At 37.9% G+C, this 17,838-nt stretch overlaps 1 protein-coding gene across 3 annotated transcripts in view; it reads right to left on the bottom strand.

Annotated features, from left to right (window-relative positions):
- Positions 1-17,838, bottom strand: part of pmfbp1 (polyamine modulated factor 1 binding protein 1) — a 188,200-nt gene that overhangs the window by 19,038 nt on the left and 151,324 nt on the right. For 2 of the 3 annotated variants that reach the window (XM_026268380.1, XM_026268381.1), the window contains 8 exons: positions 11,053-11,274; positions 10,746-10,976; positions 9,016-9,246; positions 5,775-5,897; positions 4,468-4,564; positions 4,252-4,397; positions 3,913-4,159; positions 2,293-2,482 (listed from right to left, as the gene is read on the bottom strand). In XM_026268380.1, coding sequence (XP_026124165.1) covers positions 2,293-2,482; positions 3,913-4,159; positions 4,252-4,397; positions 4,468-4,564; positions 5,775-5,897; positions 9,016-9,246; positions 10,746-10,976; positions 11,053-11,274 — 1,487 coding nt within the window. The remainder of the gene's footprint in view (positions 1-2,292; positions 2,483-3,912; positions 4,160-4,251; positions 4,398-4,467; positions 4,565-5,774; positions 5,898-9,015; positions 9,247-10,745; positions 10,977-11,052; positions 11,275-17,838) is intronic. The other variant, XM_026268382.1, reaches the window with a different exon arrangement.

The following is a 17,838-nucleotide window of genomic DNA, read 5'->3' as shown; positions in this document are numbered from 1 at the left end:
AAAAAATAAGTTTTAATACATTTAGAGTAGGAAATTTACTAAATATCTTCATGAAACATTATCTTTACTTAATATCCTAATGATTTTTGGCATTGAAAGAAAAATCAGTATTTTTGACCAATACAATGTATTTTTGCCAATTGCTACAAATATACCCTGTCAACTTAAGACTGGATTTGTGCTCCAGTGTCAAATATATTTAATATATAAACATGACATATTTCTCTAAAATATATATGAGCATGAGTGTGTATTTATATACACATAATAAATATACACAGTACACACACATCTCTCTCTCTTTCGACTTATTCCCTTGCACAGCGGAGTGTTCCGCATAACTGATTTGGCACATGTGTACAGTTTTGGGAAGAGTAGAATTCACATGTGTCTTCAACAACCAATGCATTCATACAGTTGCATCTGGGATGATTTGTGCCATCACATTGCAAACTGGGCATTTTTTTCATGCCCAGTTTGCAATGCATTTTAAAGGGCAATGCAACTGAATGCATTTTAAAGGACCTTTGCGTGACCCAATAGCTATTTATTCAAAGAAATTGCATGAAGTGGGCAAATGTAAAGCCTATGGACATTGAGGGTAAATTTTAGTTTTCTTTTTCTTAGAGAGTTTGACACCTAACCCTAAGGTTGTGGGTTCGAGTCTCGGGCCGGCAATACCACGACTGAGGTGCCCTTGAGCAAGGCACCAAACCCCCAACTGCTCCCCGGGCACCGCAGCATAAATGATGCCCACTGCTCTGGGTGTGTGTTCACGGTGTGTGAGTGCACTTTGGATAGGTTAAATGCAGAGCATAAATTCTGAGTATTGGTCACCATACTTGGCTGTATGTCACCTCACTTTAAACCAAAGATGCTTTTTACCAACTGCAACACAAAATGGAGAGCAAGTGTGTTTTAGGTGTTCAGCTGATGCTTAAGTACATTATCATGACTTTCATATAGTTCAACAGTGCCTGTCTCTTAGCTTCAAAAGTTTTTTACCACTAGGAGATTAGAAATAAGTTATTATCAAACCATACAACCACACATGACGGAAATTTCTTTACAAAACAATGATTAATATAGTTTTTTACCAGTAATCCTACTGTAAAACCTGACTTTTCTAAAAATAATTAAAAATAATACGCACCGATAATTAAAGGGACACCCCTAAATGTAAATTTTGTCATTAAAAACTTACCCCCATGCCATTCCAAACCTGTAAAAGCTTTGTTCGTCTTTGGAACACAATTTAAGATATTTTGGATGAAAACCGGGAGGCTTGTGACTGTCCCATTGACTGCCAAGTAAGTTATACTGTCAAGGTCCAGAAAAGTATGAAAGACGTCATCTGAAGATGAACAAAGCTTTTACGGGATTGGAACGACATGGGGGTAAGTGATTAATGACAAAATTTTCATTTTCGGGTGGAGTATCCCTTTAACAACACAGTCGCTCACAGTACGTCTGTCCGTAAAGGTTTTCAAGTTAGTGTTAAAAATCAATCCCTCTATGGAGAAAATTATTTTTACTTTTGGAACCCGACTGGTGCACTCCATAATCATTTTGCTATCATCATGGGAAATGTAGTTTTAAATTATTACCTTCATTTTAAATTACTAAATAATTTTCTGCAGTAATCGACAGCTGCTATCCATAGAACTTAAGTTGAATTTAACCAGAAATATGCCTACAATAGACCTGTCCCAAACTCAGAAAGTCAGGGCTTAAGGAAAATCCTTAAACTTCCCATTGGTAACACTGAATTTGTGGTGGCGTTCATGGGCACACATCTGGTAAATTTGATCATTCAGACATGACTTGAAGTCAGTATAAAGTTGAGAAATTTGGATTAATCGGCTAATAGCTTTACTAGCAGCCTTAATATGAGTGTGATAGGAGTTTGGAAAGCTGTCTGCTGTACTATGCTGTCCAACTAATCACTCAAACTGCATTTAAGCACAATGGAAAACAGTCACTGCTGAGAAAGTTATCAAAATGCACGCTGCCATTTTTGCTCACAGGTGTTTAATTCTGGACACACAGCATCTTTGAGACGATAATTTGAGTTGATTTCCATGTGACTATTCACTTTAGGGAAATTATGTGTTGAGCTGTGACATCAATTATAGTAAAATACTGCTATGATTGTATGTTGCTGCAAACATTTTCGTCAGAACACATGGTTACTTTTGAATAGCCATCCTTTTGTCTCATATAATTGTGTAGTTTTGGAATCTACCAGCAGAGGCTAACTGGGCCATACGGACTCCCTGATTTTGAGTTTACCGTGAGTCCTGTAGCTCCAGTTGGGTGCTTTCCAGACTCTCTGTTATTCTCTTGAGCTCTTCCTGGAGTCTCCTCTGGGCTTTCTCTGCCAGCACCACTTCCTTCACACGCTCTGAGAGCTGCTCCTGAGCCAGACGCTGACCTCTCTCCAACAGCTGCTCTTTCTCCTGCTGCCGCGCCAGCTCCTGGGCTGAAACATACACACATATAAAACATAATATCTGTGATTTCACTTGAATGTGTCAGAGTTTTGGATATGATTAACAATATACGCACTACCGATCAAATGTTTGGGGTATGTGTGTATACATACATACATACATATAGATTACATTACACACGTGTGAGTGTGTGTGCTCACAAACCTTCATTAAATTGAATTCATTGAATTAATTCATGTCGTAGGCTATATAAAAAAATAAATTGCTAATCCTTTTTTAAGGGTATACCATGGCCACATCTGCCTGTCTTCGTCTATGTTGAGGATATTGTTTCTAATGAGCATCATTCCCACAGTCGTGTGTGTGTGAAGATGTGCATGTATCTGATGGCTTGGGGCTCTGAATTGATGGGCTGTTTCATTTCAGATGGGAGACTAGACTGCTGAAGAACACACACAGATACACACACATATATTCTGACAAACCCACATGCTCTATCACACAGATTTAAATGCAATTGCTTTTCTTTTGCGAAATCAAGAGAAAATCACTGCCTTGCTGAAATGACCAAATTAGACCAGCATGAATTTCCATGGTTTGTTTTCATGGGTCAAGCAAGCACATCTGAAATTCTCAAATTTTTTAGCCATTTTAATAAAAAAAAAAGACTTTTAATCAGATGGCCCCAAGATTGATTTTAATGAATGTGTCCTATAAGAGTAAGCACAGATGTATTTTATTGTGTAATACATTTTTAAATACTCAAAATCAGACTACAGTTCCATTTCTATCAATACCATGATTATATATTATTAACACAATAGCAGTGAATTATTCTTAATTTATTGATTATCCCTTTATCTGTTCATAAAGGCTTCTAGATTTGATTGATAATGGATCTAAAGTCGGTCAGTGGTTACATACTGTAACATGCAGGTAAGCAAATAAAATATTTAATTTTAATTAAATAAAATTAGATTAAATTTTTTATGATTTAATGAATACATTTTTAGATTTTCATAAAATGATGAACCCCCTTAAGTACTTTCAAGATGCCCTCTTTGGGAAACCTTGACTAAATGTTTAATGCACTTCATGTTGTTGATAAAAAAAGAATAGATATAATTTCTTCCACTTTTCTTCCACTTTTTAATTTAATATCAATATGATACAAGATTGTCCAATTCAAATGAATGTGATAAAACAGGTCAAAACTAATCTAAAAGTAATCAAAAAGTGGTCCGATTATATTACCTAAAATGTCTCCTGTTATAGATCACATAACACATTTTTTTGTCATGTAATTTGTTATCATTACCTGACTACAATTTCTTAGTAATCTACCCAGTGCAGTTTCTCGGGGCCATTTGCAGTTTCATCAAATAATCTAAGAGTTTAAAGTATACTCTAAGCTTTTTTTCTAATTTCTTCATTCTCCAGGTGTTCTGCTCTGTGTTACCCGTGTCTCTGCAGGTGGCGTGAGCCTCCTTCAGTTGTTCTCTGAGCTGAAGCATCTGTGTTTTGAGTGAGGCACACTCTTTTTCCCTCTGCCTTTTTTCTTTCTTGGCTCTCTGCAGATCAGCCTCCAGCCCTCGAGCAGAGATGGCCTGTCTCTCTGCCTCCGCCGCCTTGCTTCGGATCTTCTCCCGTGCCTGCAGAAGATCAGCCTCCGACTGTCTCAGTAGGGCGTCTCTCTTCTGGATAGCCTGAGAGAGGATGACTGTGAGAATCCGCCACAGGCTAAACCAATCCGCTGTGTACACATACTGTGTGTGTATATGTGTGTGTACTTGTTTACCTGGCCACACTGCCTTTGAGCTGCCTGTAGCTCTCCTTCTAGCTTGACAACCTTCTGTTCCAGAGAATCAACGTGTGCTCGTCTCTGGTCCCCATCCGCTGCATCCGCCTGGAGTCTCCTCACCTGCTCCTGCAGCCGCTGCACCTCTGCAAAACGCACGGCTGATTGGAATCAGTGTGAGAATCGAGTCTGAATGTGAGCTGCGAGTTCACTCACCTGCCGTACTGGCATCACGGTGCCGCTCCAACTCTAGCTGGCAGACCCGCGACTCCTGGGCGCTCTGACCGCAGCGCTCCAGCGACTGGAACAGCGCCTGAGGACAAACACACACACACCTCCACTAACATGCAAAGTCGTCACACAGCTGTCAAACTTCTGTGACTGTGCCTTGGGGGAGTCGTGTTGATGCCCGGGGCGCTGGAGGGGCCGACCTAAGGCGGATAAGAATTCCCCCTCTTCCCCGCGCTGTCTCCTTACCTAAGGCTATTGCTACACGCACCTCTTCCTCTCGCCTCTTCGACTCCGTTCCTCTCCTGTATGGCCTTTATTTAGGATCCCCACTGCGGCATGTACGGATACGCATGCTGAGGTTTCGACGCAAGGTTTGTCCCTGACAGGTGTCGCCTCCAATCTGGCAGCCTGTGCTTTTGACGCGCCAACCATTCAATTAAGGGATGCTCGTGTGGGTACGTGTGGGTGCCATCTCTAAATTACCCTGGGAACCGAGTTGCACTCGCACGTCACAGCTCTGACAGGTGAACCGGCATGTCACGGCTCTCGATGCCGCATTTCTGTCTGCTGCACGCAAACAGGACAGGTTTTAGCGAGATCTGATTGTGAAACTAATATAGTACAGGCATAATCAGCAAACATGGGGCAAGGTTGGGGGCCTTCGTTTGGCATCATTAAAATAACGAGGTGTCACGAGGCGCCTTGACTCGCCGCTCCAACGCCAACACGTGTCAAGACAAATCTATATTTCATGGCCACTTACAGATGTATAAATAGCAAAACGAGGTGCTCGAATCATCTATAAAAGCCTGCTAAAAGGTTGCCAGAAGATGGCGGGCACTGTCAGAGGGACAGGAGGGTAATCAATCTGAGAAGGGGGAGCGGGTGGGCAGTGGCGCGAGGAGGGCACTAAATCACGTCGCCGTTTGCGCAGAGCGCAACGAAACGCTGAGCTCCCCGACAGACTGATGGATCGCTCCACTACACTCCATTAAAGCTGGATGGCTCCCTGCCACGCTGACATAACAAACAATTAGTCACAAAGGTGCCCATGAACTGCAAAAAGCCTCAGATTCAATCAAAGCCTCTGCTGATGACTGATAAATAGTCCCCGAGTTGCAGGGTGTCAATGCATAGAGTAACGCACGACATGGGGAGCAGGTGGGTCCATTCAAAGTCCATTTTTGTAACAAGTTGAGATGATGGATCAGTGATGGATCCATGCAGATGTGCGAGTGGCATGTGGTGTTTCTCTCAACTACAAAGACAAACACTGATAGCCCTTCACTCACGTGCTCTAGTTCCTGAACGCGGGACAGCTGGGATTCGTAGTCTGAGACGGAGTGAAAGTGAGTGGCCCGGTAGATGGAGAAATCAGCCTGTGTCTTCACTACCATCTCTTCTCGCTCTTCAGCCTTGAAAACACACAAGGTTTTTAGATTTACGGTGATGTTGGAAATTCATATGACAGCGACAGGCCGTTTACACAATCAAACTTGGGGGCAATAAATATGAAAATTGACTGCCTGATATTATATGGCAGCTAGAAACAAAATGGACATTGGTTTTCGTTCCTAGGTAGCACATTCACTAAAAAATCTATCTTGAATAACCTCAAAGCCCAGTAGTGCCAACTTACCTGCTTTTTAGTTAAGAATACTGAATATTAATAAGGTGACAAAGGATCTATCACATAATTGATCTTCATAAACCAGGATGATGCCGTATATTAAGTGCCCCTCACTTCTCTGATTTCTCTTACACACATGGAAATAAGTTGAAGCATCTCTTAAAAAAATAGTTATAAAGTAGGGAAAGAAGTTGTAATCTAGAGCGAAAGAATGGCCAGTTATTATTCTGAACTGTAAAGCAAACTGTAAAATGTCAATCTGGTCTCTATTTTCCTCTCTAAAGGTCTGATAACAGCCCCTAAAGACAATTAAGTTCTTCCTTCTGAAAAAGATAAATCAGTTCAGCACAGTGCCATTAGAGCTGAAGACTGAATATAAAACAGCTCCAAATGGGCTCAGGCTTAATGAAGATAATATTTCTGTTACTGTTGTTCTGAGAAAGATTTAAAACAACAAGCTAGGAAGAGCAAGCAAGGTTATCTAGTACAGATCATACTGGCAATTTATAGTGCCTTACAAAGTTACAATATAAACAATAAATACATGAAATATAGACATCTGAATAACATAAATTAAGACTAAGTTCATTTTAATTCAATTAAAAGAATAAAAGGACATATGAATTAACGAATGAAAATGACGTGAATAAAAAAACAAAACAAAACAAAAGGAAAAACCAAATGAAGTGCATCCAGAAATGAAAATACGGTCACCATTTACTCACCCTCATGTCATTCAAACCTGTATGACTTTATTTCTTCTGTGCAACATAAAAGAAGACATTTTTTGTTTATATTGTTTATTTTTTCATACAACTGAAGTCAGTAGTATCTCTTCGGATACCAACATTAATACAAAATATCTTCTTTTGTGTTCTGAAAAAAGAAAAAAAAGTAGCATGAGAAAAGCAGTTATGTCCAATTAGTTAGTCCAATCCAATTTGTTATATTTAGTGTACAAAACCGATCTGAATGATTCATTTAGAAATTAGACTTATCCGGTACCTCAGTTGACTCAATTATTACATTTTACATTTATATAGCACCTTTCTAGGCATTCAAAGCGCTTTACATAGAGTCAGGGGGTCTCTCCTCATCCACCATTGGAGCGTTCATTCACATAAAGCTATTATATTAATTCAGAAGCCGCACAGACTTTACTTTTATGTTGTGTTTGCACTTTTCTTGGATCTTGAAAGCATCAGTCCCAGTTTATAATTCTATGGAAAGAGCAATCTGCTCATTCAACACTGAAGAATTCAAATTCAAACAGGATCATCTCAGAGAGTTTAATACAGCAGTCTGTCTACGAGTATATTGCAGTTGACAGCTTCCATTGAGAATGAAGACAGTGAGGCGACTGACAGACGGGACTGTTTTACATCACAATCACAGATAAAGGAAACTTTTCTTTTCACTCTGCTGAAGGTTATGTGCTACAGTGCCGACAGCCGAGCAGGTTCTGAGTGAGCGGGAGCAATTAAGGGCATGGGCGAACAGCTGAAGGACGTGTGTTCGGAAGTCCTGACCAGAAACAGTTGGATCAATATAGCATGTATGAGTGTGATGTTGAGGGACTGCTAATGGGACGCTGGGCATCACAGGCATCTGAGAGGAGAAGCCGGAGGTGCTGGAGGAGAAAAGGCTCAGGAAGGTCCTCACACCTAGTGTGCACAGTATCTGACAGAGGTGACCGCACCAATGGGCTGTAGACAAGGCCTGTCCCTGCACCGCTGAGAGCAATGCCTGTTATTTCAAGCAGACAACGCAGACCCAGCAGGCTTTTCCACTTTACACCACCCAGCTGCCCTCACAGCGGATGTACACGCAAATCCAAACAACTTCAGGTCCATTTAAACACCAGTCGCTGGGTCTGAAAGGGCCACACATGCAATCTTTACCCAACAACTACAAATCAATAGCAACTACAACTCCCAGAATTCCTCAAGAGAGCCTATCGCAGCTCTCTCACTGATGCTGTGGGAAATGAAACACCTGGAAATGCTCTCTCCTCACACAGCGAGCGGCGTGAGGGTTTTGTCCTGGATCGATACAATCCGGTAAGAGCTCTGAAGCTCAGATTGGCTTTTGCACCCGGAGAATGGCGCAGATTTGCTTCCCAATTGTGTTCACACCTCAAGCTGCACTAACAAGCCACTTTCCACCTGTATGTGTGGTAACTAGGTTTCAATTGGCTTGTTATGCAATCTGAACCCAACAGAATTCAACTCTAGGGAAGAGATGAGCATGTTAAGTCTGTTGCATTATGGGGTGTTCATAGTTCAGATCTGCAGCCTTTCTCATACTCAATTTATTAGTTCACAGGTGTGAACATACAGTGGTTTCACATAAGCAAGACAACTTTTATGAATCAATATCTCTGGAGTAATATTCCTTGGTCAGTGGCATGATGCTCATTGATTTGATGGATCTAAAATAAAAAATTTGTTACAGCTTTTTAATAAAAACAAAAAAAACTTTTCTTAATTAGTCGTGATGAAAAGAAGGAAACAAATGCTATTGTGTGATAAAAATACCGTTTAACTTTTTTTTTCTTTAACAATAAATAGATAAAGATGAAAACCAATCAAAGTTTTTAATTCAAAGGAAATCTAAGGATCAAAGCTTAAGAAAATTAAGCATATAGTAAAGTCAGGGTAATAATATCATATTTTTAAATATCTTGTCCTTCCCTTAATGATTTTGAACTTGTTTGTGCATATCGATAATTTTTTCTTGTTCATCATTGACAAATCAGACTCCTTTAATTCCCTTGAAGTTAAGTGATTCTGAATGGTTAGGACCAAATTAGTTTGACAGGAATGACCAAGATGTGTGATCCTACTTGGGTCACCATGAAGGATCACATCAATCGAGCTGTGTGTTAGTTAGAGTCAGGTTACCTGTCGGCGAAGGGTAGCAGCGGTGTCTCTGAGAGTGCTGATGAGCAGCTCACACTCCTGGCTGTGTTTACGGCTGTGCTCCAGCTCACTCAGCGTGTCTCGGAGCCTCTGGCTCAGAGCGGCGAGGGCATCGTCTCCACTCTCCAGCTGGGCGCAGTGTACCTGCAGATCCCCCTGCAGAGCTACAACCTGAGCCCTCAGACGGAGGACCTGCTCTTCCCTCTGTGACACCTGACGAGAAACAAACAACATCAGCCAAAAACACTCAAATAATACAATGACTTTTTTCACTTTCAAAAACAGTACATTTAACAGTATTTTAATGTAAAAATACTGTTATTCACTGTTTTTACAGTAGTAGCGTTTTTACTGTTAAAATTATGACTTTTTTATGCAATGTGGCACTGTCGTTTACACGACAACATTTTCAGCCAAAAACGGGAAACGTCTTATGTTTGTTTACATGACAACTGCGTTTTGGGGACTGAAAATGCATGTTTTTGAAAACTGTTTTAAAGTGCACATTTTTGAAAAAGGCACCGTTATCATTTCCATGCAAACACCCAAAATGGGAATCTTTGAAAATGCTGACATCATGCATGTGCATAGTACATGTTAGGTATGTAGACATGCGCAGTACGTGTTGATTTTAAAAGCAAGCGTGAACAAACTATGGCGGAGTACATGGTACTGTTGATGCTGCTCAAGAGTTTGTGAACACTTCTTCAGCAGAGTGTGGATTTACTTCACCAACATTACAAACAACATATAATCATCACTCCCCTACAGGTATTGTTTACTAACAAGGTGACAGCGCCAACTACTGGCCTGGTATTAGTAATACAGCATTTTTTGACCGTTTTCGTGGATATGTGTAAAAGCGAACCGTTTTTAAAACTTGTTTTTGACTACACCGTTGTTTTGTAAACGTAGCCTGATACAATATCTGTATTTATTAGTTTAGCTGCTATTTTCGAGTACAGTTCAGTAAAACTGATGATTTGATGATTTTATTCATTTGGTTCATTGTATGCACACTACCATTCAAAAGACTGGGATCGGTAAGATTTTTTTACATGAAAGAAGCATTATTATTAACAATATGCTCACCAAAGTTGCATTTCTTTCATAAAAAAATAATAATATTAATATTAAGAAATATTATTAAAACTTAAAGTAATTGTTTTGCATTCGAATACATTTTTAAATGTACTTCATGCCTGTGGAGAAAAGATGAATTTTCTTTATCATTACTCCAGTCTTAAGATGATTTGATACTCAGAAATATTTCGTAATATCATCAATGGTGAAAACAGTTGTGCTGCTTAATATTTTTTGAGGAAAATGATAAATCTTTTCAGAATTCTTAGATGAATAGAAAGTTTCATTTATTTGAAGCGTTCTTTAATGCAAATGTCTCTAATGTCACTTTTGATCAATTTATTGCTGAAAAGAAATATTAGTTTCTGAAGAAAAATGAATTTTTAGTTTCTGGTAGACTGGAAGGTATTGGTTTAGAGGAGAAGTACAACTACAAAGCACTTTAACGTGATAGCCTTTCAAAATAATTATTTTCATGTTATGGCTGATTATTTAAAACATGGTCAATATTTTATTACACTGTATAAAAGAAAGGATATTCTGTTGGAAAGTGGAAAGAATAAGGATTAATTTTATAAGAAATATAGGTTAAATTTTTAAAGGTAACTAAAACTAATGTAAGTACCAACCTGACTGTGGGCCTCTTTCAGTTCCTCCTCGCGGCCAAGCAGTGTGTTTTCCAGTTGTGCGATCTTGCTGAGGCAGGCCTGGTACTTGTGTTTGCAGAGCTCGAGGGATTCGCTAAGAGGTTGCAGTCGGGCTTCTGCATCTGTGGCCAGTTTCTCAGCCTCCAGTAGACCTGCCTTCAGCTCAATCAACTCTGCATCCTGACTGCGGAGAGCTGGCGCCCTGCAGGAGGCCTGACACACACAAACACTTATATTTAGAAGCAGAAGTTGTGATATAGTGAAAGTGAAGTCTGCTGAGCTGTCTCACCTCATCCTCTGGGTCTCTCTGCTGTCTGTGGGTTATCTCCAGCTCTTGAAACAGACTCTCCATGCTATCTCTGTGTTGCTGAAGATGGCTTTGTGTGCTCTGCAGCTCTTCCTTAAGGGCCTGCACCTCCTTCACCCGGCTCTCCTTCTGTTCCTGCGCCTCCTGTTGCCATCGCTGCACCTCCTCACGCTGATCACACAGCTCCTCCCTTCGGACTTCACTCTGACACACAACAAACAACAAGACTGAGCGATAAACAGGATGTGTTTCAACACCTAGCTTGCTTGATAGTGTAAAAAAAAAAGAATGATCAAGCATATTTAGATATTTTTTTTTGGACACCATAAGTGTGATGAAATGTTTAAAGTAACAGAAAAGACTAGGGTTTTTATATTTAACTATAAAGAAAAAAAAAAAAAGAAAAGAAAAAAGACAGCAAGAGTAAGAGAAATCGTTTTGTTGTTTATTTTGTTTAAAAATCTTATAAATGTATGAAGTGGCAAGGGGGGCCTTTTACCAAATGGAAAAGTCTGCCATCTATTAATTATAATGTTAATTTCTGTGAGCCTTTTGCCCCAACAGCAGGAGTGCTTTTTACCCCCACTACCATACTTTTATACATTCTTTCGTTATTTATCTTAAAACGTTAAGAAGACCTTCGTCTCAAAATATATGCATTAATTTGAGTGATTCTTATTTGCTACTTAAACCTACAATATCAAATAAAATAAAAAATTACATCAAGTTTAGCCAAATATGCACATGCATCTTGAAAAGCAGATGTTTTGGAAGTTTTTGTGCCATCTTGTGTTTTAGAGGAGAATAGGAACAGGCACCTTTTACCCCGGGGTGCCTTTAGCCCTGTAGTACCCTACTGCTTATTAATAAGGAAGCTGTTAGGTTTAGCTATGGGGTAGGATTAAGGGATCTAAAATATCAAGTCTCCAGACTGCAACCAAACTGTCGCATTTTGTGACCATTTTTTCTGCTGGTGTGACTAATTTTTGTGAGCACTGGCGCGATAACAGTGTTGCCCAACTCATAATCTCTGCCATTTCTGTTGCATTTGAGAAATATCAAATGGCAAACAAATCGAAGCTAAACTGCGCTACATTTCAGCTGCGCATCGCAGCTTGGACCGCGACACAAACAAACTTGTCTGAGCTCAGAATAGCTTTACTCGGGAGCCAGTGTTGATTTCAAGACACAGTTACTACACAGATATAACAGTGCTACGAGATTTACAAGCATTTGAATTTGCCGCACAATGACAAGGTTTCTGCGAGATCTAGTGCGAATCATTCAAATTCTGCACAGAAATCTCTGTCATAAACAGCACTGACATACGTCAGGAAACCAGAAGCGGTAATGCTAACTCTAACCATTGTGTTGTGGTAGAAATAGTCAATTGCATTATATCATTTATTTCTGGGTTTGTACAACCTTTTGAGAGAGAAATTTAAGCACTATTCGATGACTTTCAAGCATTTCATACAGCTATTTCCAGCACTTTAAAGCTCTAAGTTGATCCAGTTTGAATGTTATTTTTAATAGGATGAACAAAATAAACTTTGTTTGTGGTAAACAAACACTTATGTAAAATTTTTAAAAATACATCAAATCACAATTATAACCAGCAGACAGCAGCAGAGGAGCACTTATTGCCTTATTATTCATTTCTACTTTTTCTCTTATTTTTGAAATTATAAAATCACTATTATAAAATATCGAATCCTCAAGAAATCAGATTCTGTCATCATTTAACACTTTTTTTGTGTATGAAGTAAGAAAAGTCACTAACTTTTCTTCAATTTGCTACTAAATCACACATAATCACTGAAGTTGGTCAGTTCCATATGCTAGCAAAATAATGGTACATTTAATAAGAGTGGAATATACTGTCGGTAGAATCTCAGTCACTCTGTGTCACGCTCTCTGCTTTGAATGAATCTACTAACTGTTACGGGACCATGACGTCCCAAGAGTGCTAATATTTACTGTACCAGCACTAGCACTTTTCACTCTTTATATTACTCCTCTTTTCTGTGTTTGTTGTGACCCAGACCAGAGTATGAGTGTCGTGTGGAATCGGATTGAAATAGCGATGTAACAAAAATTAAATTCTGCTTGATACCGATGAGCTCATAATTCTTTTCAAGTTAATGCCAATGTTAAAATTCTGTATAATTATTATGTCTAAACAAATGAACAACAAAACAAGAAAAACCTGTCACTTTAATTTTAAGGGCTACCTATTATGCCCCTTTATACAAGAAGTAATATTGGTCTTGGGTGTCCCCAAAATGTCTCTGAAGTTTCAGCTCAAAATACCCCACAGATCATTTATTATAACATGTATAAAATGTCATTTTGGGGCCTGTCTAAAAAAAAAAAAAGAAAAAAAAAAAAAAAGAAAAATAAAGAGCTGTTTTGGGGTGTATTACTTTAAATGCAAATGAGCGGCATATTTCCGCCCTGTCTTCAGAAGAGGGCATAGTGTTAACCTTTCAGCTTTGCATATCTACATCAATAAACAATACCATGACTGAGAGCGAGTGAGTTCAGCCGCACATATGGGAAGCCAAACAAACCGAAAGTCGATATAAACCGGACAGTGTTACAGAGCTTGTGTCGCGCGAGCTAATCTCATCAGCTCGGCAATGAACAATTAAAATACTTCGATAACATACACACAAGGTAAAAAATTTAGCCAAGCACTATAACTATGGAAGCAAATTAGACACTTTAATAATTCACACAAAAGACACAATGTACAATGTAATTGGAATTAAAAAAATAAAATAAAAAACTACTTTTATTGACAAAAAATAAATATAGAAACTGGCCAAATATTGCTGGTAAGTTACTTCTAATTTCTAATTCACAGAACTATTGTACAAACAAAATATCAAACTCACAATTAATTACCCGTGTGCTAGTATCATAGCCATGCTGATATTCAGTACAACGGCACTCTTAATTAGTATACTTCAAACACATCTTATTTAGTTAGAATTTAGAGTCACAAGTATCCTATTATGACTCTATATGTACAGACTCACATCTGCGGTCACAGGCTGGCATATATAATGAATGCTAGATTCTCAGACAGAAATCAGCGAAGCCTGTTTGCTCCCTGAAGCGTGTCTGTGGTGCCTCACTTATAGCAGCTCTACATTAGATTATTAGACTCCAGAGGGAGACGATCCCAGATTGGATAATATTATTTTTTTTCCCCTGGCTGATGATGCATTACAAAAATAAGGAGCACTGTAACAGATGTCTCGCAGGGTGAAAATAATAAATCACACAGACTACTGCACACACACATGCGGTATATTAGTTCTGTGAGTTAACTTACGTGATTTATTGGACTTGGTGAAGGCCCTGGATGGAGTCTCCTCAGTGCACCTTATTTCCCTTGCAAGCATCATTAAGACTACACTGTTAATTGTGTTGTTTTAAAAGACTGGAAGCTGATAATGACTCCATTAGAGATTCACCTACGCTTCTGTTTCCTTGGAATCGAGCCGGGAGGAGCAACATGGACATGCACATAGGAAAACCGCTGACAGATGAATGGGATAAATGAAGCAAGCAGAGGAAAGGAGAGAATATGAATGTTCCTTAAGTTGATGTAAACTACAGTAGTAAAAGTTGATAAAGGCAAGGTGAGGCATGACAACCACAAGAAAAATCTGGACATTTGAGACTTTGAGGTTGTCTGATTGGTTAACTAAATTGATTTACTATGCAATAGTGGCACAAAAAAGCTCATTGATGCAGAATTTTTAAATGAGTCAAAGTTATGGCGTATAGATGCAAAAACAAGAATTCAAAATCATAGAAAACTGTACAGTGTAAAGGTGGTTTATTTATTTATTATTTGCTAGCTAATAAAACACTTTGAGATCAGTTTGAACAGAATTCCAAATATAAAGTTAATCATGAGAAAATGGATCTTCTATTTTTTTTTCAGTTCAATTCAATTATCATTTCATAAATTTTCGTTTAGTCGGCCTGGCATTTTTTTTACAAATACATAAATAATACTATTCTTCTTATTGTTCTTCTTATATATTAAGAGTCCACTTTACATTATAATTATTATTATTTAATAATAACTAATGCAACATTAACAAATACAACAATAATAATGTATTACATTATTACTATTATTATATAAATACTATTCATGAATAATAATATTATATTATATTATTAATGCAATATAGACTCTTGTATGCTTGATTGCAGATTTTTGTATCACTGTATAGTTGACTTCCTATCCCATTATTCCTATGATAATGTTGATGATAATTGTGATGAATAATTCAAACAACATTGATAATAATATTAAGAATCTATTACTATTATCATTTTATAGAGATCTTATTTTCATAATTAATAATAATAACAATAATAATCAGTAAAAAAAATATATTATATTGTATTTATTTAATTATATACTATTATATTTTGCATTTTATTATATATATATTATAATGAAATGTAGACTCTTTATGCATGATTATGGATCACTGTCTTATTTATTTTCGATCCCATTATTACCATAACAACAACAACATCAATAATAATAATAATAATAATAATAATAATAATAATAATAAATACTCTATAATATTTATTATATTATATTATAAAATGTACTCTTTATGCTTGACTATAGATTTCTGTATCACTGTATAGCTGACTTCATATTCCCTATACATTATTCCTTTACTGTTGCAATTTTTGAGACAGATGAATGAAGCTTTATGAAAAGTTGACAAACACAGAAATTAAAAGGAGTTTGAAAAATTAGATGAAGTATCAGTAGCCTAAAAAAGTTTTATTCCACATGGAGTTGGTTGCCTAATCTGGACAGACATGTTAACATTAGCTTTATCTCTGTACTTCCCTGTTTGGACACATTCTCAAACAGAATAAATCAACATTGGTTGACTGTGAATACTGCATGTCTACATCAATGGCATCAGCAACTGAAAACTTTCACATGATATTACATCCACACCTCTAGGTGTCAGTATACGTCCAAGATGACATATGGGCCAAAGCAACATAAAAAAAAAAAAAAAAAGTGAGAGATGAGTCCTTGGAGGAGTTGACAGGACTGTGTTGCGTGGCGGTGTTACAGCAATCAGTGCTAAGCTCAGCCTAATTTTCTAAGTCCCTATTTCAGTCGCAAACTCATCACACAGACAACAGCCTTTGGCTATTTCAGATGAGACTCAGACAGACAGAGAGAGAGGAGGGTAGACACACTTTTTATAGAGCTCTCTCGCTCTTTTCCACCGCTGATTAATTTCATACTAGATCGCTTGGCCAGCAGTGTTATTAGCATAAAATTTCCATGGATCAGGCCCTGCAATAAAACCCTGTCATCGAGTCACTTGTCAAACACACAATTTCAAATCTCATTTAGTTTCTAATATCATTTTCATACCAGGCGGAGGGGTGCAGAGAGAGGTGGAGGGCTAGAACAGAGACAGGAATGTGTTATATAAAGGATAAACGGAGTCATCGATCAAAATTAAAAGAGCTGAGATGAGCTTCATGATTAGAAATTCTACGGATCAGCATCAAGTGTTTATCAGGTGAAGCAGACAGCAGGTGTTTGAGAAGCAATGGATCTTCTAGAAGCTTCAAGTGTTATACAAGCAGTCAGCATTTGCTATAAAATCATCTAATGTCACCGTGAAAGAAAATACATGGTCACATTTTATAAATAAAATCAGTGTTGCCTGATGTGCAAAACTAGCCAACATAACACTAAAGGCCTGTTCACACCAACGACAATAACTTTAATATTTGTTCTAATGCTCGTTGTAATTCAGAGAGAACAGAGATATAGAGAAACAATATAATTAGTATCACTAGCAGAAAGATAATTTTTCCAGCTGATGGATGATACAAACATTAAGAGCCAATCAGAATCCACCTGACTTTAAAAACCTTGAGCATTTAAAGCAATAGACGGCATAAATTCAGTATGCACAAATTGACATGGATGCTAATTTGCTAACAATGTGACACTAATATAGTTATTGGTTATATTTAGAGTTTTTGTTCTTGGTGTGAACAGGACTTTTGTAGATGGTTGATGTGCATTTGCTGAGGTGTTTCTGAGCACATGCTAGGTGTTTTCTGGGTCAGGCTTTTCCAAAAGGGATTTAGTTGATGAAAAGTTAGGTAATTAACTATACTGAATGTAAAATGTACATAAATGAATGAAACAACAACACAAAACAACACCAACAATGTACTGTATTGCGTTTTTAAATGTATTTAGGAACTATTATGTTGGTAAATGCAACTAATGAATAGCACACAACCATTTAATGAAACCTCCCCTAAATCATAAAGTGGCTGCACTACAACAGTCTTTCAGATGCTGTAATAAAGTATGATAAACATTATTTTCATAACACACACACAAACACAACACACACTCCTAAAGCCAAGCTGGAGGCACAGGCTCTAATTATGAAAAATAACACTGATTTGGAGAGAGTAGAGTTGGGGGGGCTGTTTCATTTTAATAAGGACAGGGAATCAATGCAATTTAATCAATCTTCCCTAATTAAAAAAAATCTATATTGTGAAACAATCAAGGTGCATAAACAAGATTAAAATAAATGAAGGAACTGCGCCATGAGCAAGGGAGGGCCTAATTAAAGGGAGTTAATTGGAATTCCATGCCTATGTGTGGACTGTCGATGCAGCAGACAGGAAATATTACACGTGAGACCTCACAAACACCCT

Source organism: Carassius auratus, chromosome 7 (genome assembly GCF_003368295.1).
Source record: "Carassius auratus strain Wakin chromosome 7, ASM336829v1, whole genome shotgun sequence".
Lineage (NCBI taxonomy): Eukaryota > Metazoa > Chordata > Actinopteri > Cypriniformes > Cyprinidae > Carassius > Carassius auratus.
The sequence above is the reverse complement of the archived record's forward strand: the minus strand, read 5'-3'. Positions and strand labels throughout refer to the sequence as shown.